The sequence below is a fragment of the Polyodon spathula genome, chromosome 19 (genome assembly GCF_017654505.1).
Source record: "Polyodon spathula isolate WHYD16114869_AA chromosome 19, ASM1765450v1, whole genome shotgun sequence".
In the NCBI taxonomy this organism is placed as follows: Eukaryota; Metazoa; Chordata; class Actinopteri; order Acipenseriformes; family Polyodontidae; genus Polyodon; species Polyodon spathula.
The window spans coordinates 29,794,098-29,819,408 of NC_054552.1; the positions used below are offsets into that span (position 1 = coordinate 29,794,098).

General features: G+C 39.0%; 3 protein-coding genes and 1 non-coding gene across 5 annotated transcripts in view; 3 read left to right on the top strand and 1 right to left on the bottom strand.

Moving 5' to 3' along the window:
• Positions 1-469: 469 nt before the first annotated feature.
• Positions 470-682, bottom strand: LOC121295132. The gene has a single exon (XR_005946853.1). It is a non-coding gene; the product is annotated as a small nucleolar RNA U3 (small nucleolar RNA).
• A 2,590-nt stretch (positions 683-3,272) lies between these two features.
• On the top strand, positions 3,273-7,413 carry snrpa1 (small nuclear ribonucleoprotein polypeptide A'). The gene is made up of 9 exons (XM_041217827.1): positions 3,273-3,485; positions 3,964-4,111; positions 4,198-4,276; positions 4,653-4,699; positions 4,938-5,040; positions 5,964-6,043; positions 6,416-6,491; positions 6,759-6,852; positions 7,168-7,413. Exons 1-9 carry the CDS (start codon positions 3,404-3,406, stop codon positions 7,227-7,229), a joined length of 771 nt encoding a protein of 256 aa, XP_041073761.1. The 5' UTR covers positions 3,273-3,403; the 3' UTR covers positions 7,230-7,413.
• A 1,287-nt stretch (positions 7,414-8,700) lies between these two features.
• LOC121294916 (selenoprotein S-like) lies at positions 8,701-12,171 on the top strand. 2 transcript variants are annotated; one of them, XM_041219110.1, is made up of 6 exons: positions 8,701-8,881; positions 9,315-9,440; positions 9,780-9,886; positions 9,997-10,086; positions 10,171-10,243; positions 10,594-12,171. In XM_041219110.1, exons 1-6 carry the CDS (start codon positions 8,803-8,805, stop codon positions 10,671-10,673), a joined length of 555 nt encoding a protein of 184 aa, XP_041075044.1. In that variant the 5' UTR covers positions 8,701-8,802; the 3' UTR covers positions 10,674-12,171. The 2 variants fall into 2 exon arrangements, with proteins under 2 accessions (XP_041075044.1, XP_041075045.1); XM_041219111.1 differs by having other exon boundaries at positions 8,703-8,881; positions 10,174-10,243.
• A 2,642-nt stretch (positions 12,172-14,813) lies between these two features.
• LOC121294908 (chondroitin sulfate synthase 1-like) overlaps positions 14,814-25,311 on the top strand; it is a 39,610-nt gene continuing 29,112 nt past the window's right edge. Inside the window, exons 1-2 of the mRNA XM_041219096.1 lie at positions 14,814-15,477; positions 16,914-17,409. Of these exons, the coding sequence (XP_041075030.1) occupies positions 15,164-15,477; positions 16,914-17,409 (810 nt within the window). The 5' untranslated portion in view covers positions 14,814-15,163. The remainder of the gene's footprint in view (positions 15,478-16,913; positions 17,410-25,311) is intronic.

The window sequence follows — 25,311 nt, forward strand, 5'->3', positions numbered from 1 at the left end:
CTGTATTCATTTCATCTGATACACTCTAATTGAATATACTACCACTCTAGAAGTTTTCAGTGTTTTAAAGTGTAAAATGACAGGTATGTTTATAATATCCCCAGTTTCATATTCTGAGGACAGTCAGATTAGCCTGTAATCAGACCAGTGAAATTGAAGCTCATCACTTTGGGTAGGGAAACACCAAGAAATTTGTCATTTTTTATGGTTTTGGTTTCTTAGTTATAGAATTTAAAGCAAAATGTAACATTATTAGGATAAGTTATAACAATGTTGTTAAAGGGAAAATTCATATAACAGGTAGATTATATTTTAAAGAAATACTCCAAAACATGGTCAAACACATATCATAAAAATCAACAGCTTAATACTGATGAAATGAACTAGCCCCTAAAACACCTAAACAGATCTCAAAATGGTTAATTCTTCCCCTGCCAATTCTCTTCTTTAATGACTTAAAAAAAAACTAACCACTCAGAATGTGTTCTCTTCCTCCACCTTCTAATGAGGGCAGAACGGTCATCAATGGTCAGGAACAGCTACAGTGAAGCAGCATTCAAGACCGGCTTCGCGCTCAGAAGGGAACACTGTAACTCCTCAACATGGTTAGCGAGACCAGACACTTTAGAAACGCATTTCACTAGTAACAAACTATAGAAATGATCCCTGAAAGTATAGTCTTAACAAACAACTGTTTTACGCAACTTCCCTACTCCTGCCACGTATCACTCCAGTGAGGGTGTCTACTTCCCCAGACGTCTTTCTGGTACACCGCTGCTTTATAGAAATGTAAAATAATTTCCAATGTGTTTCAAACACAAAATTCACACAATTAAGTAACATGAATAATGAAAACAAAACAAAACAAAAATAGATACATAATACCCAGTGTGCACCTGTCTTTGAATAATTTAAGAAAACAACCAATCACCAATCTATCTAGCCGGGGGAGGTTTCAGCCCCGCCCACCTAGTGTTCAGGAGGAGGAAGGCGCTGCTGATTTCAAAGGCTTTTACTGCAAATGCGTTTCTTAACCCATTAAGTGCCATTGCCTTCGTTTGAGGACAGGCTGCTTTGTCGTTTTTTGGCGCATTTTTAACATGTATCTCCCGGTTATTTAAATGTTCTCTTCAATTATACTGCTATGATAACTCACTGTAATTTTGTTAAGCCTAAATGTAACTCGCAATTCTGCTTCAGATGCTTTTGTGATGCCTCAATAGAAAATAAGAAACTGGAGCCTAAAAGTGATTGGTGTTTTCATCCCCGCAGTGATATTAAAGCTCCATTTTCTATGTGTTCAGTGTTAAATTACACTGCTCTAATTACGGGCTTGTTTAACTTGACTGACCTCAAAACAGTTTGTAGTCAAAACGAAGGATTTTCATTTGTGTTTTGTGAAGAGATACTGATTTTGAATATATCACATTTAGCAGCTTGTGTTTTTTTTTTTTTTTTTTTTTTCAAAGAAAAGTGTATTTGGTACTCAATGGGTTACTCGTTTGACTGAAAGACCAAAGTTGCCGTGACTGTGTATGTGATTTTCAGACTACAACCCCCTGCCTGGAGAAGGAACAAGCACTACTCCTACAGAGAGAGACGCAGCAACCCGTCCAGAGGGGGGTTAGGTAAGACTCCTGTCAGCGTGGGTTAATGAAGGCATCGTCTCATATCTTTAAGATTATCAAATTTTGAATTATGTACGACAGCTACAACATATATACTCAAGAAAGGACAACCAGAGGGGTTCAGAAGGGGAGGACCTACCCCTCCAACCAGCGTGCATCACACCGAATGAGAAACTGGCGTGTTGAGGTTCCAAAAATGTTCTTTATGTGAAGAATTGGGTGGTGCCCCCTAGTGTTTACATTGCACTTCTGTTTTGTGATCTGTGTACTGATAATAATGCTTGTTCATAGGGGGAGAGGTGCATTCCCCCAAACAAGTTTAGAAAAGGGCTTTGAAAGGGGCAATTGAGGGATCCGCTACAATATTTAATGTTTCACACAATGCTAAAGCAAAATCTTAAGCAACACGTGATATGTTAAGTTTAGTAAGCTAAATGAATATGATTTCAACATGCAGAAAACAGTAATAAACACGCCACCATTAGCGGGAGCCTTGCAATGGAACGATACAGCTGAAAATGTCTCGTTGAGTCATACACGATGAACATTTTGATAGAATGTACTGCATAGCCCGGAAGCTTTCATTTGTGTAACCACTGGTAAAGAAAATGCTTTGAGCCTGAATAGTTCATGCGGTTTCAGTTCAACAGTGGGAGAATGCTCAGCTTTGTTTCTTTGGTTATATGGCAGAGCGTGCTTTAAAAATACATAGACAGATGTGCAGTATGGAACTTGAGTATCTTTTCAGCTGGTTATTGAATTCAGAGATTGAAAGCTTTAATGATGCCATTCCTGTAAAGGGTAGTTCCCATGAGACAGGTTGAAACTAAATTAATTAGATGGTACCTTGTTGAGACAAACACACTATTTTATTATTTGCATTATTTTTACTGGTTTTAAATATCAGGAATATGCCAGATTTTATATTGCAAACTATATCTATCCAAATTATTATTTGCTTATCATTCAATATGCACAACGTATACCTTCTAATAGAATTATCTCTTCTTTTACATAACAATCTATATGTTACACCTACTTAATAACTGCTGAAGTAGAGTAATACATAAATAAGAATCAATGTTATACATATTCATGCATTTATTGTACAAATCTATCAAATGAAAAGAAACCACTAAAGTCTGTAGTGGGATACAATAATTCAAAAGTATGTTGCTAATTTTGTGTTACTGTGTTAGGGCCAGTTAATAATATGACTCCATGTACACTGTTTCAGACAGTTCAGGCTTTTCAACTCACATCGCAATGCAAGCTGGTACGTTTCCTTTGTCTCAGTTCCTTTCACAGCAGGACTACGCTTACCGGAATGCATTGCGAAGTGAGTTGAAAAACCTGAACTGTTCCGCTGTCTTAGTCTATATGGAGTCATGTGATAGCCCTATTGTACACGCTATTTACTAGACAATAAACAGTATGCACCTAAAGCAGTTTAACGTGTTTTGTTTTATTTTAGTTATTTATTTATCTATTTATTTATTTTCATTATTGCAAAATCCACCAGGTGGCGTTACGCACCAAACAAAGGACTCCGAAAAACACATCCTTCTCTGTTTTACACGGGGTAATGGTAACGTCCAAAACACCCCTCTCAGTTCTACTCTGTTTAGACAGCCCAGCCTGTGGTGCATGCTGGGTAATAACGAACATGGTTCCTGGCGGCAGCGTGTGAACCGCAAAGAGGTTTAAACTGAACGGGGCAATAAAACATTTGTAGAAAAGCCATATTGTACCATTTAGACTAGTTTCTTATCACCATGGTGAAGTTATCAGCGGAACTGATTGAGCAGGCGGCTCAGTACACAAACCCGGTGCGAGATCGAGAGCTGGATCTCAGAGGTGCATAGTGAAGTCAAGCCTAGCGGCTGGAGCGCTGTAGAGTTTAATTAGGCCTGCATTAGATTAGGTACAAACCACAGTGTCAGCGGGTGTATTTCAATGATATATTTTACTATTCATATTTATAGAGTTATTATGACTACAACAATTTCATTTTAAAATATAAATTGAATTGCATGTGAAGCATTGTTACTAGAAGTGAACGGTACTCGCACACACATTTAATGCAGTTTGAGCGCTGTGTTAAACTATATTAATGCAGCTGCATAGGGGAAGGTATTGAACAGTCTCTGCCAGACTTGAGAGAAGGGTTTTGAAAAACAAGAGCATTCGAGGACTGGTAAGCTATCACAGAATCGTGTGCTTAATAATGTGGCTGCGGTAGGATATGTTGCCTAATGCGTGTGTCATTTTGCGTCGTGGGACGCTACAATATGACCCAGAATAACAAACCTGCCTTTCTTATTCCCTTCTGCAGGTTATAAGATTCCTGTTATTGAAAATCTGGGCGCCACTTTGGATCAATTTGATACCATTGATTTTTCCGATAACGAAATCAGGAAACTCGATGGCTTCCCCTTGTTGAAACGACTGAAAACACTGCTGATGAGCAACAACAGAGTGTGGTGAGTATACAGAGCACGGACCGGTACTTTTACAAAGGCTTTCTCCGTTTGCTAATGCAGTTGGTTTTGATTTTTTCTTTTTTTAGTCGCATAGGGGAAGGTATTGAACAGTCTCTGCCAGACTTGAGAGAATTGGTTTTAACAAACAACAACATTCAAGAACTGGTAAGTTACCACAGAACCATGTGCTAAATTGTGTGATATTTGTTATGGTAGTATACATTGCTTAATGTGTGTGTAATTGTTTTGTCTTAACCAACAGCTATTATAAGAAAGTAGAGTGAAATATTTAACCAGTCAACAAAGAAACCAGGGTTGGGGTCATTTCCTGTTCTATTCAATAATTAACTAACAGTGACTTCAATTGAAGTAATGTGTTACTACTGTGGGAAGCTCATTTGAACAGAGTGCTGTCAATTGCAATTTTGGTCAATGATGTGTTGGAATTGAGTATTATTATTGTTTTTGTTATTGTTGTTGTTGTTATTATTATTATTATTATTTTATCCAAGCATGTTCTAACTAATATTCCATTTTGTAGGGTGATTTGGATTCTCTTGCATCTGTAAAGACCTTGACCTTGCTCAGGTATCATTTATCCTTGTTACCTCAATATTATATCAATTTTGCATTATATTTGTTACGTACTGGATATTACACATATCTTAAATAAGGTAAATGGGGATTGGTAATCTTGTGCCGTAATACTACCTAAATAAATTTCTAGGTATTACAATATTTTCCATACAATTAGCTGTTTGACAAATGTTAATTGTGTGCAAAACCACTACTCTGTGCTGGTGGTTTAAATAAAATGTATCTGCAGTCTCTTAAGGAACCCTGTGACAAACAAGAAGCATTACAGACTGTATGTGATCAACAAGGTCCCACAAATCAGAGTGCTTGACTTTCAGAAAGTAAAATTAAAGGTAAGTAATTGTTGTGAGGTATTCAGTATTAGATGTTGCAGAATTTATCAAGTGTAGTAGTTAAATCATAAACTGCATTTGTGATTAGTACAATTAATGTGGATTACTGGTAGTTTTACTTCCGAGTTCCACAGTCGTTCAAGGAGTTTTGCATGATAGAGCTGCAATCTTTGGCTAGCATTTCTTGTGAAAAAGGCCTCTACACACCGGATGCGATGCAAATGTGTTGTACGACACACAGCACCACGACAAAAATAAATAAAACATGCATGTGATGTGAGCTGTTCACGCTGCCTGCGACCGGCAACACTGAAGCAATGCGAAAAAAATAGGATTGGTGTTTATTTGATTTGTCAAGTGGCAGCTAATGAACTGACCAATGAGGAACAGCTTCTCTTGCACGCCTTCAGTAAAATGGCGGAAAAATATAATTCTTGCGGTATCAAAATACCTGGAGCTGTACAATTAAGGACAAAAATTATAAAGACATGGCAATGAGGGAGAGCATCTGGCAGTCCATTTCCAGGGAACTGGATCTAGCTGCTGTGTGTGATTCGTTTACCTTTACTGAAATAAGTAATCTGAGGCTATTATGTAGCTTACGTTTTTATTAGCTGTATAACAGGACTATCATCCGTGTCCTGTTTTTTTCATCTGATAGTCAGGAGAGTCGCTTGTAACATTGAGTGCCTGTCAACGCTGGTGTTAAAGAAAGATTTTATCGCAGGACAAATCTCTTCGCGTCCAGTGTGTGGAAATCTTAAATTTTAAAGAACCACAATTCTTACTTGATCTCCTCAGACAGTGAAATTGCGCATCTTCATTTTATTCAAATGAGTTTGCCTAGCAGCAGTAGTAGGGATCTGCCTTTGAATGGTTAGTGTTGGAACTGTTTGCATTAACGATGTGATGTATCGCCATAGGAGCGTCAGGAGGCGGAGAAAATGTTCAAAGGCAAGCGGGGTGCACAGCTTGCTAAGGATATTGCCAAGAGAACAAAAACGTAAGATGAAAATACTTGAACTAGCACTGACCTTCAGAAACACTGGGATGTGGTGATGGGTATAGAGCCATTTGGGAACACGCTCCTAAATCTGATGGGTTTATAGGATCACTGTTTATTTTAGAATCTGTACCCTCTTTGGGGGAATCCCTCCACCCCCTGGAAGTGTGTTGTGGAGGCATTGGCCTAAATCCGTTCCGAAACTACTCCAGTGTTTCTGAGGGAAGCTGATTTCAAGGAATTCTCTACTGTATCAGTTTATTGACAAAGATGAGATACTACACTGATGTAATTAAAGCTTGGTGCTCAAGGCTTTGAGAAGCTTTGCGTTTTGGAGCAGTGTATGACTCTTCAGGCTCTGCTGTGTTTTAGGTTCACCCCGGGAGCAGGTCTGCAAGCTGAAAAGAAGAAAACTGGGCCTTCTCCAGCAGATGTTGAAGCAATTAAGGTAATGTTTTTAACTGGGTCTTTTGTATACATACGCAGTCAGGGTGTGAATTAATGCATGGCTACATAAATACACTGCAAATCTTACAAATAAAATTGAGTTTGAGAATAGGGATTGAAATAGCCTCCACTTAAGTGCTTTGTCGTTGCCACTTAATTCTGCCAGTTGCTTTACAAATTGTTGTGTAGTAATGTGTTAAATAAGTGATGTCTTAATTGCTTACAATCAAATGTAACAATTGTTTCCTTCTGAATTGTGCGTCTGCAGAGTGCTATTGCCAATGCCACTTCTCTAGATGAAGTGGAGAGGTTAAAGGGCATGTTGCAGTCCGGTCAGATTCCTGGCAGAGAGCGGAAAACAGGTATGTTCTTCAGGTGTTGTGATTTGGGTTTGTACATCCAAGCTGAACAATGAAAGGTTAAACCTACCTTTGGTTAAAATGCTGTATTGGTTAATGATTGCATTTTAAGCAAAGCCAGTCGGCATTAAATTGCCCTCATTTATATTTCAGTAGATGGTAAATGCTCCATCTAATTTGACAACAGTAAGGGGGGTGGTAGATATTAGCTACCTTAATTGTCACGTTCTTGCTTGTCAGTGAAAAGTACATCTTTAGACAGTCTTTGAGAGTAAAGGCTTTAAAGTACTGTGTGTTAAGTCTTTTGTTTTGTTTTAGGACCAGAGGATGGACCTGAAGAGGAAGACATGGAGGAGGACACACCAATGAATGGATTATAATTTATTTTTATTTTTTTAAGTCATTTATTGTGTTTTGTTGATGGAGAAGGCAGAAGTAGCCAACTGTAGATAATGCTGTGCTATCCTGTTAACGTGGGTAGATATTTTCTGTTTTAAGACAGTCTGTGAATCTTTTTCAAGTGATTGAGAACACTTAAGTACATTAAACTTTTTTTTTTCTAAATTGTTGTGGTTTGAATGAATTTAACTTCAGAAATCTAAATTCCCAAGCCTTTCTTTTGTTTTTGGACTGCATTGCTATATAATATGATTATAACCATACCACTGTTATACGTGAAAGCAAACTTCTAGACATCTGGAAGCATACAGGCACCCACAAAACCATTGTCACCAGATTTATGTTGTGTAGCATTCTGTTTCAAATTAAATGTTTAAGTATTGGCCATTCAAAAATTAAAAAGGTTAAGTGGCCTGTTCAAAAGGGTGTTCTTGAAATGCATGTTTTTGATACTAGACCCCACTCATTGCATTCTTCATAATTACACAAAACTTTTTTGAAAAACTTTGGGCTCTATAATAAAGTTGTGCTGCTTGTTCTAGGTGGCAATTTAACTTTTTATTATTTTTGGAGTGGGTGGGTGTGACAATCCCATTAAACTGGGGCCTAAGCTATACCCATAGATTTGTATTTGCCTGGGAAATGCTACCCAAGTCAGTGTACACTGTTTTTAATTTACATTATTTGATTAGCGCAATGGGTCTGAACGTTCAAGAGGTCCTAGTGGCTGTAACCCCTGTGAGAGTATTTGCTTTACGCCCCTGCCTTGGTGGGTTTTATTTGGCAGACACCATTATCCAGTTTGAAGTTGTATGCTGAGATACATTTTCATGAAGCATATGTGGGTTTTGGGGATACAATGCATTTTCATCTCCACATGTACTCCACTGTTTAACCTGCTAAACCATGTTGTGTGTATATAGTATAATATATTATATATATATATATAATACTATATATTATATATATACATTAATACATCTTTAGAAAATGACGACCACGATGTGTCACACAAGTCCTTGTCAATATTTTCGGCCCTACCCTCGTCCTGGGATACGTAATTTTTTTTTGTTTTTTTTGTTTATTGAAATGGCAGAACAAGACGACTGTAAAGTCTGAAAGATGATACATTATAATTCGTTTGAAGTTATTACAAGTAGCACAACATTTTTCTGAATCCTAATTATGACAACTAATCATATGGGCTGTTAAATAAACTGCTGTCTGGTTCGGTACTCGACAATCAATATGTGTGATTGCTGAAAGGTTGCATTAGATGATTATTGCAATATGTAACTAAATGTTGGTACAGAACAAACTTTCTGTAAGCAACGAATGACTAAGCTGTAGCGCAGATGGGCGGTGTCTGTCTGCGTCATTGCCCCGCCCCCCCTGAGGTCTCGCTCAAGCGCTTCCACGTCCCCTCTTGCTGTGATTGGCCCAGCGGTTGGGTAATTTGACTCAAACCGGAACTAGACGCGGCGTGGTGGAACTAGTGTGAGCAGTAATGTTGTTGTATTGTTTATCGTTTTTTTACTACTCTACAATCTGAAAATGGAAACACAGGATACGACAGAAATAAAAACTAAACCGACTGTTGAACACCAGGGTGTTGATTTCCTGCAACAGACAGGTGAGTTTAAAATAACGTGGAAAAGTGGGGTTACCTACCGGCACAGTGTCGAAAGTACGAAGACGTAAACATAGAGCCTGTTTTTCTGTATTTATATCCGGCTCTTACAGAATATAAGCATGAGCCCGTGACCGTGGACTGAAATGGTGAAAGTCAGTTGGTGATCAGGATAAGACATTTGTTTTTTTATCTAGGAAGGACTGGCACGTAGGATTACAAAATATAAATTAAGAATGAGGTGGTAGTGTTCGTGGATGAAGTGCGCAACAGATTCTAGACTCTCAGGCAGCTCAAAGTTTCAGTTAGGGGTGTAGCTATTAATGCGCCTCACATTCAGAATACTCTTCGTTCATGATTGAAACTAACAGGTGTCTAAAACAATTCTAAAATGTAGTGACTTTGCATCTCGCCTGCTTGTTTTGTTTCTTTGTAGTGGGAGCCCTTGTTTCGGACTATGGCTGGTATATCCTGTTCGGCGCTGTTGCAGTTTACTGGGTTATCCAGCAGCTGAGCAAACGAAGAGGAGGACAGGAGAGTAGTGGCCCTAGGGACGTTCCAGGTACTGATAAATACAGTCTCGACACATCTCTGCCTTCATGGTTCAATATAGTGGACATCTATTAAGAATGAGCTTGCTGGTGTTTAGTTTTGAGTTATGATTTTTGTTTTGTTGTATGTTGTTTATGGTTATAGCTCCTCAGAAAAGGCTACAGATGCTGAAGAGCTAATAACGTCTAAAGGGATCAGAATCCATTTGAATAATCAGATAAGCAAGCAAGCAGAGCAGTTCTGCACCTTTAGCAACAATATTTTTCAGTTAGATGTAGAATTTCTGAGGTGTGTGCCCAGACCTTTGTATAATTGGTTCGGTCTTTTATAAAGAAATTATGTTTTCTAGATCCTGCTACAGTTGTGAGGCGTCAAGAAGCGTTAGAGGCGGCTCGCCAGCGAATGCAGGAGGAATTGGATGCTAAAGCTGAACAATACAAGGAAAAACAAAAGCAAGTAAGCGTGCATAGCATAGGTCTGACCCGTAAACGAGAAGGCTGAAAATTCCAGCATTTCATACAGGTGGTATGAAACGTTTGGATAAAGGGTTTGTTGTTCATCCTCAGCTTGAAGAGGAAAAGAGAAGGCAGAAGATAGAGATGTGGGAAAGCATGCAGGAGGGAAAGAGTTACAAAGGGAATACAAAACTAAGTCAGGTGAGGAATATTATAGCACACTTTCTTATGGTTTGATTTGTTGAACCTGTTATGTGGGCCTAATGTCTTTTCTCTTTAATTTAGCAGCAAAGCACAGATGAGTCCAGCTCCACGTCCGTCTTAAAACCCAAGTCTGCAAAGAAACCGCTGCGCAGTGGTATGTATACAATGATTGCTGTAGTTGTCTGTATAAATGTGCTTGAAAATATAAAAAGCAAATTTAACACCGACAAAAATTGACTGAAGCCTGTTTAATAAAGCCCTAGTTTTTGACTGGATAAAGCTACTGAGGAGGGCTGTAAGAACTGAGTACTGGGATATGACTGTGGAAGCCTTATACCAAAAGTACCTACTTTGTTAGCAACATTTCAGATGAAAATGTTCTTATTCTTTATTTTCAGGGTAATGCAGGTGTAGTAACGGCCTGTTTTTAGGAGTGACAAAAACAGCCTGTAATCCGGGTTTTTAGTAAAGTGCTTACTGTTTTTGTGTTACTCATTTTCACAGGGTTTAATCCCCTGTCTGGAGAGGGTGGAGGAGCTTGTTCATATAGACCCGGTCGTAGAGGTCCCTCTAGTGGCGGATGAGGGTAAATCACGTCAGTGCTTCACCTCTGCAGTGAACCCTGACCTATTGCTTCAAGAGCACACACAGACATACTGTGACTAACATTGGCTAATCTCAGAAAATCCAAGACTAATTTAAGGGTGTAAGTCTGTTAAACAGTTCAACTTTGGAAGTTTTTTTATTTTTTCATTTAATGTTTAAAATGTTTGGGATTTTTGTATTTGACATGTTTGTTGGCAATACCTAAATGGTTTCAAAGGTTTATTATTAACACCCCTAGTGAAAAATTACAATTGATAAAAAAATCAAATGACAGTGTAGACCGCGGAAGCTCGTAGGTGCAAAAAGCTTCCACTGTTACAAAGTCTTCTGAGGGTTGTGACCTGCCAGCTGCAGGTCTCTGCAAAAACAAGTGAGAGATTCAGAAATGAATTCTCAAACATGTGGCAACACATTGTTTTGTTTTCTTAGCATTTTGCGATATTTGAGACCGGTTCCTCTTCATATAAATTCTTTCCAATTAATGCAAAATACTTTTGGAAAGGGGAGACTAACCTTATCCAAAGAGAAGTAATGTCTTTAGTGACTTAAGACTGCTAAATCCAGGGTGATTAGAAAGTAAGTTTAGCACATCAGTGAAGTGGTGTGGTAAGAGTATTTTGTAATCGTCCTGAATGTTTCTAAATGTGTTGCCGCTGTTGAGACCCAGGTTCTTTCTCATATGTTTATTTGATTGATTCCTTCGATAAGCTGCTGATTTCCTGAGATTGCCCGTTTCCAATGATGTCTTCCTTGTAAATGGCAAACCAGTCAGTGGGGAGGACTGATATAGTTCACAAAGTCTGGTGTGTTTCTTGTATTTTTTTCCATAGTGATGCACCCTCTAATATCTAGTGGGTGGTCACTTTGCCTTGTGTGGATCCATGCTTTCCATATCTTCTAATCTATGTAGTCTGAAGTCTAGGTTACCATAATGTTATCCAAATGCAGTCAAGCGCAATATAATCAACACATTTACAGAAATGCTTCTGATTTCAGCTGGTATATATATATACAATTTGAAAGCGTGAACATGTATTTGTCAGTCGAAGCCAATACTATATTTACTTACAGTAGTGCTAGCCTATACGCCATGCTTCCATTGCAGATTTAAGAGTCAACAAGGCTGAACTGCTGTTAGGTAAGAAGTCCACTCGTCTCTATTAGAATGTCTCCAGGATTAAGAGACTTTATCATATCGGAATTTCAAAGAATGTCTTTCGTATGGAACGCCAATCACATATGAATTTAATGATCCTGTTTATACCAACGTAATTCACGTGGAGTTAGAAAATGTGGTTCATCTTTTTAATAGAAAACCTTTACCATTTTCAATCCAAATCCATTTTTTCATTAACTGAAGCTTTAAAACACTGAATAAACAATTCTAGTGCTGACTATGTTGCATTATGTGAAAGAAAACTGCAAAAGAATGCCATTTGTACAAGCTCTTTATTAATAAAAAGTGCAGTGGTTGTATTTGAGTGTACTGTGTTTAATACAGTTTGAAGTATAACTGCCCGAAGCATCAGTAAAGCAAGCCCATATGTTTTCATGACTTGAAGCACTTATTGTTCTGCATCTAGGGAAGCTTGTATGAATTTGCATCTCAGTTGCTGACCCTACAACCGTTAATATCTCATAAACCATTCCAGCTAGCATTTGTGTTTTGTTACTAGTTTGCATAAAGGTGGTAAGTAGCACAGAGGCAAAGGGAAAGCTACAAGTTTAGCAACTGAACCGATTCTTATTGTAATAATGGTTTATCACTGCTGCCTTGAAAAGGTGCAGCCTTGTCCAAGGTGTCTAATGTAGATACTCATGATACAGTAGCAAAATCAGCATCTATGCTAGCTATTGGTACAGAACCAATACCACAATCAGCCCAAGGAAAGAACAAGTTAATGACAACCTACTTCCTGTCTCCTGCAATTTGCCAAAAGACCACCAGAGGGAGCCCACATGCTTGTCCACAGAATGTACTGTTCAGTTGCACATTACATATCTAATCTACAATGTTTGCCTATCACAAATGAAGTTCACTGCATAGTTTGCAAACTAACTAACAACAGTGGTAATTGCATGTATATTTTAAATACCATGTTGCTGTTACCGTATCCTTAAAACAGGAGTCTCTAACCCTGGTCCTGGAGGGCCGGTATCCCTCCTGTTTTTTTGTTAACTGTACACTAAATTAATTGGACCAATTAAGCTTCTAATAATCACTTAATTGGTCCAACTAAGTAATGTAGAGAGTACAGTTGGAACAAAAAGCAGCAGGGACACCAGCCCTCCAGGACCAGGGTGGGAGACCCCTGCTTAAAACACTGTCCTGTAGCCCCCTATAGTGTTTTATTTTGAATTTGCTTTTTTTTAATTCTATTCATATTAATCCACTGACAAACTGTATAGGTTGTTGGTGGTTTACACAAAACACTTGAGTGATACTGAATGAGAGTTATTCTTGCTGTGGACAATGGACCCTCTTAGCTCATGGAACTGCTCACTCCCTAAGCCTCAGCAAGTACTGTGAGGTTTCAGGGTGCTGGGCTCCTTTATTTCTTTGTGTAAAGAGCTCTCTGATGCCTACATGAAGAGTACTTGTAAAAGTATAAGTGGTTTACACAATATACACATTTTGTTCCTCCCAAGCCACAGGGCTATTGTACAGGTGGAGTGATGGATAACAATGCTGATAAACCTGTAGACATGGGGTGGAGACAAGGTTGGAGCATTTGTTCTGTTGGTATTTCTAAATAAATTATTATCGCAAATTCAAATTCTCATCCCATCAGTGCACTGGTACCACCCAAATGTTATCCGTTTTCTAGAATGACTTGGGCTAGAATGACTTATTGCCCATTTTTCCTCACTCGGACAACCTTGGTCTTCTCTTAAATACTTGCAAAAGATTTGAATGAGCGATCCGTCTCACAAGTGCAGTGGTGCCCCATACGCTGCTGGCATCTTGACAGTTTGTATGGCTAGTTTCCCACCATTCGTTTGAAATTTTCTGAGCACATTGTATCTATCCCAATAATGTTGCACTAGCTAAGTGATACAAGGAGGGGATAATGTGTAGCTCCTGGAGCACACTTTAAAACCTATTTTAAAGGAATATATTAAAGCTGTGTTCATTTGAGTAGCAATGTAGTGTAATACAGCTCCAAATTCTAAAACATTGTCATATTATTAAAAAATAATACAACTGCTAAAGACGGTAGAGTCCTTCACACCCTCTGCCTGTTTTGACAGCCTGAAATTACTAGAAAAAGATTTATAGTACCTGATTTACTAGTTCTCCCATCCAACCAGACAGCATTTTTGAAAGTCTCTAATTAGGTTTTTTTTTTTGTTTGTTTTGTTTTTTTTTAATATCTGGTCACCTAGTTCACAATCTGATCATTCAGTATTGAAGGGGTAGATCAATAAAAATAAAAAAAATACACATTACGTTCTCTGTATGCCCCTAATTTAAAATAAATATGCTCGTTTAGACAGTTTGATTTGAAGATGCCCTAGACAGAGTAAGGAAATAACCCCGAGGCAAAGGGGAACACAATCACTGATTAATCATTTTACTGATTAATTAAGTTTGCATAGGAATTTATTTCTTGTAGGACTGGTAAGTATATGAAACGGCAGAGATCAAACCACTTTGAAAGGGAAACAATACTTGTTAATATGAAGTTTGTTTTTAATGTCAGCTACAATCAGGTCACAATTTTAAACCGTATGCGCCAAAAATGTAAAAGATGCTGTCATTGCATAAATGCAGACTTTAGGCTCAGATACTGTATTTATTGTTCCTGCATATTTAATTACAATGTTGAATTGGTTTGAGCTGCTGAACCACAAAAATCCCTTCTTGCCATGCAATATTGTTTTAATACACACAATAAAAACACAAGACGCACCATTATTTACTTCAAACATTTTTGCACATGGATTAATTAACGTCCCACCAACTCCAAGACCCCAGGGGAAAGACGCATTTACAGAACAAAAAAATTCTTCCAACATCCTGCAGTGGGAGCAATCTTCACTTTACACCAATCAGACTGGTGCTATGGAAGCCGAGCTAGGTCAAGCGCTGCTTTAAGCCGCGTAGCAGCATGACGTTTGGGGCATTCTTTCAATGGCGAGACAGGGGAGAGGTTGGAGGAGATTCTCCAGCTAAGAAGGATGAACAGAGAAAGGACATAATTATCTGCTGAAATGGAACAATACCAGTTTTAATGGTTAGAGGGGTAACACGAAGAGGGCGGTTTAAGAGGAAGGTACGGGAATACTGCTGTGTTACTACGTGTGCAGTCAGTCACACACACAGCAGGGAGGAAGGGGGTCCTGTCTATAATGACAGAGGAATCTGAGCATTCTGGAGGTGCCTGGATTCGGGAAATGAGATTGCTTTAGAGAGCCCCTTTAAGAATAAGTGGTGAAACCGAGAAAGTTGGCTTTATTGTTGAGAATGGCTGGACGAAGCTGCAGATCATGGTTCAGTGTGCTTTTGGGGCTGGTGGTCGGGTTTACCCTGGCTTCCTTTGTAATCTTGCCAAGGGCCACCGAGTTGAAGAACGCCGGACACAAGCGAGCGAGTACGGGCGGCTGCGGGCAGCAACGGGGTCTGCGCAGAGAGTACAGCGGCTCACAAGTTTGGCAACCGCAACAAGATAACAGATTGCTGTCAACAGACAAACCGGTGCCCAGATCTAAGAATTTCCTCTTTGTCGGCGTAATGACAGCACAGAAGTATCTGGATAATCGGGTAGTAGCTGCTCATAGGTACGTGACGGTGCTGGGTTAGGGTTACCTTTACCGTTATGTACTGCAGTACTAATCACTGCATGGATTTTTGTTGTCTAAGCAGGTATTTAATCATTTGTTTATAATTTGGGGAGTTTTATCACGTGCCATTTGTAAGCCCAGAGCAGCTTGGTCTAAAGCTTAAAGTGTTTGCTCTACCTTTTGGTTCAGGTAGCTTGCACAGTATCCTGGACGAAGACAGTTGACAATCGGACAGTTTGCGACAAACTATGCCTAATTAGTAGTTCTATACATTTTAACATATACATTGTTCCCCAAAAAGGGTCGAATTTATTGTACAGACCTTGATAATGTCCCCCAAATTTGTCTTTTTCAAGAACACATGACTTAAACTGCGGAATGGCTCAAGAAAAGGAAGGCTTCTTGAGCTAAGCTGAGGGGGGTATTGATTGACCTCTCTGATATTTGTTGCTGGAGCAACACAGTTAGGTTTAATTTAGTGAAACTTATCTGTCAAGAACTTGGGGTGCGGTGATCTTTTGCATAAGTTTTCCTTGTGCAAGATTTGAAAATAAGGAACACAATCTTTTTGATAAGGAACATTAGAATTATTTTTCAAATTATGAAAGTGAACGCTGAGAATATAACAGTGCATCATATAGCTGAAAATGTATTTTTATGCATTTGCAGCCATGCTTCTGCAAGAGTAAATTGTGGAAGGCATTTGCACAAATGAGTAGATTTTTATCTATTTATTTATTTATTTTTAATTATTAAATAAATAAATTGTCAGAATACTTCTTTTGTATTTTTATTTAGTCAGTTTTTGTCAAAGTTCCTTAGTCTGGTGTGGAGGATTTTTAGGAGCTTGCCAGTTTTAGTTCAAGCAAACACTGCAAGCTCACATGTTGGCAGAATCTGAAAATGTGCAGCTCCAAGTCTGAACTTTGCTGTGTCTCTCCTGCCTTTTGGTTTAACAGGGTGTCTTTTCCTGTCTGTAAGGAACAGGTCAAGTCTTTAACACTTCAACCACCAATTTAGTTTTAATAGCTAGCTAGTCAAATAGTTACCTGGCATTTTCACTCCAGAGACCTTTACCAGAGTATCACTACATGTGTCAGTAAATACAGTTAATACAATTACTCAGCGGTTCAATTAGGGTTACTTCCAAGAGTATAGACAATCATTTGCTGTGCAAAGGTGTATTTAGTATTGATAAATCCTGATTACTTCCTTAACATGATATTGTATTGCTTCTTTCACACTACATAGCTTTTGTTAAATATATAAAATATATATTTTACATATTTTTTTATATGAAATTTTGCTTTTTATCAAACCAGTCTATTGATATACGTTACACAAGTAGCTCATCATGTTTTGTAGTTACATCATCATGTTTCATAGTAACATCAAAGAATAAATAAATAAAGAATGCATGCTTTGGTTTTCAGGACCTGGGCTCAGACAATCCCTGGCAAGGTGGCGTTTTTCTCCAGCGAAGGCTCAGACTTGTCCTTGCCCATCCCCGTTGTAGCACTGGAGCATGTGGACGACTCATACCCGCCCCAGAAGAAGTCCTTCATGATGATCAAGTACATGCATGACCACTTCCTGAACCAGTACGAGTGGTTCATGAGGGCAGACGACGACGTCTACATCAAGAGCGACCGGCTGGAGAGCTTCCTGCGCAGCCTCAACAGCAGCGAGGCTCTCTTCCTGGGGCAGACTGGCATGGGCGCCAGGGACGAGCTGGGGAAGCTGGCGCTCGAGCCGGGAGAGAACTTCTGCATGGGCGGCCCGGGCGTGATCATGAGCAGAGAGGTGCTGCGGAGGATGGTGCCCCACATCAAGACCTGCCTGCAGGAGATGTACACCACGCATGAGGACGTGGAGGTGGGCCGCTGTGTCAGGAGGTTCGCAGGAGTGCAGTGCGCTTGGTCTTACGAGGTGAGGATGCTTTATTTTTGCCTTTCTGTTCCTTCACACCAGGTGAGGTGCTTGGATGGACTGGTTTGGGTCCAGGCTATTCTACTGCCGACTGTGGATGGGAGTTCCCAGGGGGCAGTGCACAATTGGCTGAGCGCTGCAGGGGTGGGGAGGGTCTAGGTCGGCCAGGGTGTCCTCGGCTCACCGCGCACCAGCGACCCCCGTAGACTGGCTGGGTGCCTGTGGGCCTGCCTGTAAGCTACCCGGAGCTATGTGCTCTTCCGAAGCTGTAGCTCCGAGATGGTTGCGTAGCAGGCCCACAGAGTGAAAAGAAGAGGACAGCTGACGGCACACGCTTCGGAGGACATGTGTGTCCGGCTTCGTCCCTCCCAAGTGGCCGGGTTAAAATTAACAATAATTGGACATTTGAAATTGGGGCGAAAATAAGAAATAATTGGTGATTTCCAAATTTAAAAAATAGTTGGCCAGATGTCTAGTAAAGTTTTGAAGGTACCGAGTGATTTTGACAGTAGGTTAAGCAAAGAGTGAAGCTACATCACCTGTATCGGTGGCAAAGACTGATCATTTTAAATATCCTAACATTTCTATGAATTGATTATTAAATTGTGGAGTGAGTGTTCATTTTCACAGGAGCTTAGCAAGAACAGGTAATAAATACGTCTTGTTTTGTGACAGAAAAGATATTAACACACTTCTCTCCGAGATCCAGAAACAACTTAGAATGATGTGCTTAGGAGACAGCTGGAAGGAACTGTAAATATGTGATAAACTACTCCATCTGTGTCAAAACGTGATAAGAATTGAAATGTGTGTTTTTTTTTTTTTTTTTTTTTTTTAATGTCATTGTTGTAAAGTATTGGAATCTCTTTTTTGACTCTGTTTTGATTATAATTTGGACACTGTAAAGGGCACTGTCATGTTTTCCCTACAGAATGGAACATTTTGTTACTTGTACTATGGTATGGCCACTTTTTATTTTTATTTGTTTTTCTAGTCCCGGTCTTTCAGAGAGAATATTCATTTTAGCTAGTTGCAGGTTAGTGGAGAGTTGTTTCAGAGCTTCAGTAATTGTAGGATTACAAAGGTCAGTAGACCAAGCAAGTTCTCCAGGGATCTAATCCACTGGTTTTTATGGGCTAAGGTAATTTATAACAAATGTGTGAGCTAGTACTAAATGGGTAATGAACCATTATAAATCAAAGTGGATTTTAGGATTCTTAGTATCTTTACAGTATATCCAAACTCCTTTTATGCAAGTCAAATTTGCTTTTGAAGTTTTAAATCTTAGTTTATAAACAAAACAAACAAACAAAAAAAAGTTGTTTTGGTCTTCACATTGTAGTGAAATCATCATTAAAATAAAATCTATTTCTTTTTGTAAACAAAAAACTGTGTAATGCAGTCTTTTGAAATAAACAAAAAGAACAGTTTAAAAAAAGAAAAACCGCATGCTCTGTGTTATTGGAGGAAAAGAGACACTGTAGTAAAGAACTGCACAGTGTGCTCTAACCTACTGCGCATCAGGCTGGGATTTGGCTACAGAAGGACAGAAGACACAAAGGGTTAGAAATCCCCCATAATAAAATGCTTCCTTGAGGCTCCTTGGCTTGTGATGAACCTGAAAGGGGTAGAAGTGAGTGGGTGCAGTTAAGGGTGCAAATCGGAGCACTTGTGGCAGCAACTGTAATTTATGTGGAAAGCAATCCTTTTTTGTCTTCTTTCTTGAGGTTGTTGACTCTCTACCTCTGCTTCTACACTTCTCCGTGATAGCCTGGCTCCACTGTGGGCAGCAGCTTATCTGTGATGCAGTGGAAACAACTGTGCAATTGCAGCATTGTTTCATGTATTTTTGGTACTGTAGGAGTGATGTTTTGAGCGCACTAATGCTAGTTACAGTGTCTATAATTTACAAAAGATGACCAGCCTCCAGGGAATTGGCCGCAAACCGATGAGACGTGTTCAGTATTTATGTATTTGCATACTTGACGACAAGCATAATTCTACATTTTACTATTATTCTAATATGGTGATCAAATTAGTTTTATATAAACCGTACACTGCTGCTTTTGCACACTGTTTAAGTACTGAACTAATACAAAGTTTGACTCCATTTTTTTTCTGAGATGAATAAATCAGTTCTAATGTAATAATCCATAACTGCTGTATTTTCTTGCTAGCTTTGGTACATAACAATGTTATTTCCTTTTCAGAAATAAACACAGAGACGACTTGTCACTTCAGTATGACCCATTTTAACCTCCTGCAAAAACAATTTGCACGAACACTCCAGCACCACGGTGTTGATTGGTTCGCTGATGGACAGACTGTAGAACCGTTTCTAAAGATAATTTCTTATAGTATATCGGACCGCCCAGCCTGCTTACCCCTGTCCTTAACCTGCCTGCATCTCTTATACATGTTTTGAATAATGCAGTATGTGTAATTGGGAACAAAGCAATGGGAATCCTGGGGAAAAAGGGAACATCTGTTGAAAGCAATTGCCTGGCTTTGAACACAAGCTAATCAGGCCACTTTTTGATGGTTAAACGAATTAACTAAGTATCCGTCCGCTGCATCTTTAAGCACCCACGATTTATAAAACACGCGCCAGAAGATGTAAAACATGACATGGTTGTTTTTATAAAATCTTCCAACTGGCTTACTTGTTCAGATCTAGTCAGAATTCTCACTGCGCCACACTGGCTGTAATGCAAACATCTTGTGCTTTATTTCCTTCCGATGGTGTAATGAGTCAGTATGAAAGCTTGCAGATTGGAGACTGATTCAGTTTAGAAATACTTTCTAGCAGTCTGGGGTAGTGCTGGAAGGGTTCATGCGTTCCAAGGCAAGGAGCCTTTTTTTCTGCAAATGTAACCCTTTTCAGTGTTTAAAATTGCCAAGTTGCTATACAACAACGCGGTTGTACTTTACCTCTGCATAATTATATAACATGCTACTGTATATTGGTAGTGTTTTTTAGGTTTTTAGGGTTATTAAAGACATGGGGGGGGGGGGATGGGTGGGAAGAAATAACAACAGAAAAATCAGAAGATAATTAGCTTAGGATCTGGCGATTTAAAACCACTATGTCAAGATCACATTAGCATTTCATTTGAAAGTGTTCTGCAGAGAAGGTCATTTTTATTATTATTATTTTGTTCATGTCCTCGTTGGGCCACCATCACATTCAGTAGATCGAAGTTACGGCAATGTGAATTTTCATGATACAAATGAAAAAGCAGTCTTTTGAGGCAGTGCGCCCAGCATGAGGGAGACCTCAGCTTATTTTCAGATATCCTGTGGCTTTTCTTAAAATTACTACATGCCCTGCTATCTTTCTTCTATAAGTAGCTGTTACAAAAATCTAAAATTAGACCTTTAAACAGACAGCTGTTTACCCTATAGAATGGTGTTGGTTACAGACCAGTGACCCTACTGTAGTTGTGAGCTACGTTGTTTTTTTTTTTTCTTTACAGTGATTCAGTCTCTAGTGCTGGTATCTAGTGATCAGTATGTTGTGCAGGTAAACCTTAATATTTTGGTGGGAAGGTCACTGCAATGCCAATAACCCCTGTCTGTCATGCCCCCCTAGTAAAAAGAACATCGCTTTGCAGCTTTTGCCCTTGCTGAAAGAGAGAAAATGGAAGAAAAACTCCTGTCTTCTTGTGATGGCAGGCGGGTTCAATCCATCCCGAGATTGCAGCTCAAACTCGGCGTGTCTCTCTAATCCTTAATGACAGGGAAAATGAACCTCTACAATCAATTGGGTATTGGTGTTGACTTCAGTGAACATCAGCAAGAATGATATCCCAATATGATTTCCTGTCAACAAGGCTGGGATGGTTCACGTTTTAAGTAATTCCTATTAAATTTAAATGAAGTGCACAAGCCTGACTGTACTTTTGAACCCAGCTTTGTGTGTGTGTGTGTGGCTCAGGGGCATGTTGATCTAAATTAAACAAGCACACACTAATTAATCAAATTAAATTACATTATTTTCATGAACCCAGACTGTAGGCCTGTATGTCTCTTTGAGCTGAAACAGTTGTATTTTGCCATGTAAGACAATGTCTACTTCAAAGTGATAGAATGCTGGTTGAACTGCTTGCTCCGCGTTCTCCTCCTGTCTTTTAAGGTTTACTGTCTCAAAGCTTCCTGTGTTAGTGCTATTGTATTGTTAAATGTCACAATTGGTCATAAAGTTGCTTTACAGATCTCTTCTAATGAGACACCTGTGCTTCGAAGTGTTTAGCTCTGTTAATTACCCCCCTCCCCTATCAATCTGACACACACACACACTATTTATAGTACAGCTACATGACCAAGTACTGCAGTCGTCTTCATGGGACAGACATCAAGTTAATTTATACAACACTGTACTGTTTCAAAAGACTTTATTCGTGGCTGTCAAAAGTTATACGAAACCTTCGATTGTACAATGAAATCTCATTCTATGTAAAAGTTCTTTTTTATCGAAGTGAATATGGTTTTCTTTTTTTTTTTAAATTGAACTGGCGTTGATGTCTGTTGTCTACCCATCGGATATCACCAAATGCCTGAACACATCATTAGTGCGTTACTGCCAGAATGTGTCTGTTTTATCTGTGCGCTGCAATTAACTGGCTACCTGGTGATGTTTGGCAGCTAAGCGTCTTGCTTTGTTTGCAACCAGCAGCGTTTCTATTCTAGTTACATAGATGATTTGACTCCACCAGGCAACACAGAGTATAGTACAGTACAGTTACAGTACATTTTTGGTTTGGTTGATAATTGCCGATTTGAGCTGTTCAAGCCATGACATAATTTTCACAAAAATACATTTTTAAAACTGAATGATGTGTCTGCCTGCCCTTTTTTCCAGCATTTTTTTTTATTTGTATGTACAGTAATGCTCCAAGAGGAAATCCAGTTTGATTGGGTTAACCCATGATGAAACAGTAGTTATGAATTTTTAGATTAATGTAAATGTTTGCTAAATTGCTTTTTGTTCCTGTCCTTATCCGGTTTCTAAAGCCGCATTTCAAGACACTGACCTATGTTTAATCACAACACTGACACTGATGAGCCAGTTTAAGATCCTTAACCCCCTCCTCCCAACCACACCATGAGGTCTCTTCTTGTTTCGAGGGCTGCTTTGCATTCAGGCTGTTCCCAGAATGAAATGGAATACAGAGGGCAGTCTTTATCATGCTCATTGAGAAACATTCCCAGAATATGCTTCAGGAAGCCTGTGGGCTGGCCAGTGTGTTAACCCTCTTCACCACCTCCATAATATAATGTAAAACTGATAACAAGCACAAATGTAAAAAGCCAATGATTTTATTTATTTATGCATCCCCAAGCAGATTCAAGTGGTTTTAAATTGAACCCTTCATATCATCTTCACTTTTGTGAGTATAGTGAGAGGAAAGGTGGGGGGGGAGATAAAACTGCATTTCAAAAAGGAGAAAAAGAGTAGTCTGCTGCTTGTGGATGTGTCACTTCCTTCATACACATATTCTCTCGATCAGACTTTCTGCCACTTCCTGTCATCCTCCCTCTTCAACCCCACTGAGGTCTCCCTTTTAAGCATGCATTTACAGATTTAAGAGCGTGAGCTACTAATTCACTTCTGAAAGTGTTTCCAAACACTGTCCCTCATGGGAGCAAGAGAAGGATATCTGTTTGAGCTCTAATGATAAATTAGCTATGTTTTTAACCCCTTTCCCTCCTGAAATGCTGTGCAAAAAAAGCTTCATCTAGGGAGGAGGAAGTTAGCATGCTTTCAAAATTGAATCATTTCAACTTCAATGTTAATCTGAGCGTCATAGCATTTCTTGAGTAATTCAGTGGAGGAGTGTGTTTTTTTCCAGCTAATCAGCTTTACAGATTGTCTCCTGTTTCAAAAATGCTATATACAACATACAACTGTTTTGACATTTGAGTCACAAATTCCTTTTTGTTTTCTTTTTTTTTAAATACAGTTTTTAGTGCTCTGTAGGGTTTTTCGTTACAGTATTCAGGGTAAAAAAGATGTCACTAAAATAAGTCTATTTTTTATTTAGTATTTTAGGGAAAGGTTTAAACAAAAGTGATTTGAGTGCTATGACTGCTTTTAGGAGTTTGAGGTTTCAGACCATAATCTTAGACTTGATAGGGGGTCCTGCTGTTAGCTGGTAGCCCCAGAAGAGCTGAAACATGAGATCTCAATATTGCGTTTAAAATCACCAGATGCTATGATGGGGGAATTGGTGGCTGTTCTTCTGCTTCCCCCAACTAAGATACTATATGATGCTGTTTCAAAAGTCCTGCAAATGATGGGAAGGGAGATATACAGTAGTCTCGTAGGCTAAGTGGGCCAAGCATAGTGTTCTCCTAGCCAAAGTGTTCTCTAAGACACAGCTGAATAGCAGACACAATATGCCAAGGCCAATCACGATATGAATCAATAAATACAAATGTGTTTATTACTTATGTCATGATGTACATGCCTCAGCATATGAAATGAATAGAATAAGTAAGAGAAAAGCAATAGGCAGGCATATGATAATAAACTAATGTCAGTAAATGAACTGACAAGCTAAGGTAATGAATTGTATATGGTTAAAAATGCAGCAGTGGCTATAACAGTCATTATGAATACGAGAGCTCTGTTCAAGACGAGCATGAATTTTAATGTGATGGCTATTAACACAGCACCCCTACACACCTTTAAAAAAAAATTCAGCAGCAGCTCTAGATTAATTATGAATACAGGAGCAATATTCAAGACCTGCGCAAAATTAGTGAACATAGTGTAACAACTCACCAGAACAATGGGGAACTCCTGGCTTTGTCATAAATAAGGTAGAATCCCTTCTTTGGTTCTTTAAAATAAAACACGCCACTTATGCCTCAACTGTAGTGAAAGAATAATTGTGTGAAAGCCCCTGACATTGAATGAATCCACAAATGATATTCAAAGCCTTTAAAGTTCAGTTATGATTAGTTATGTTACAGAACAGTACTGTGCAGGTTTGAATTGGTTAGCAACGAATCACTGTGGATGCCAAAAAGGTGTTCTTTTTAGAAGCTCTTATGCCTTTAGGCGGTGCATTTACAATGGGAAAATTACATTTCACCACAAGCTTGTTCCCTAAGCCGATGTGTTATCTTAGGAGGTGTTCCTATACCTGGGGACTACTGTATTCTCAAAATACAAAAAGCTTGGGAGAATTGTTGTAAATTGTTGTAAAATGGTACACTGGTATCTGTGTCATAAAATGATTGTTTTGGATTTAGTTTCACTATGTTGTTCATGTAGCCATATGCAGTATTATTACTAAGTCGTAACCAGTACATTTTTTTTTTTTTGGTGTGAGTTTTATTAATGTATGTGTGTTTTTTAATGTGAAAGTAGAGAGCTGTTGCAAGAAACAAGCCACCATCCATAGTCTTGTAGTGAATGCACGTACATCTGCATACTGACATCTGCTAACGATCTCTTTCACTCTGTGGAATCCTGTTTCCGTGGTAGTGGGGTGTGTTGAGCTTGTACTACAAGAGAATGTAAAAGTCATGATGTGCATAAAACAGAGAGCTGATCAAAATCCATTCTTATTTATTGTTCTGATTGTGGGCTAATGTTTTATCAGGTGTACAGTCGTCCAATAAAGGTGCTTTTCGTATGACCTATCGAAGCCATAGAAACATGCGCTTCAGATACACACTGGTGAGCGTCTTCACCCCAAACTGGAGCACCTCTGTGCTGTGGACCAAAAGGTGCAGCTCATCGTCGGAACTGTTTTTTGCCCTTTTAAAAGCTTTTCTGACTTTTTTTTTTTTTTTTTAAAGGTCTGTGTTGCAGCTCAAGCTATCTTAACAGATAGCCTAATAGAAATTGTAATAGAAAAAAATAAAACTAGCAGGAAATTGCCCTCAACA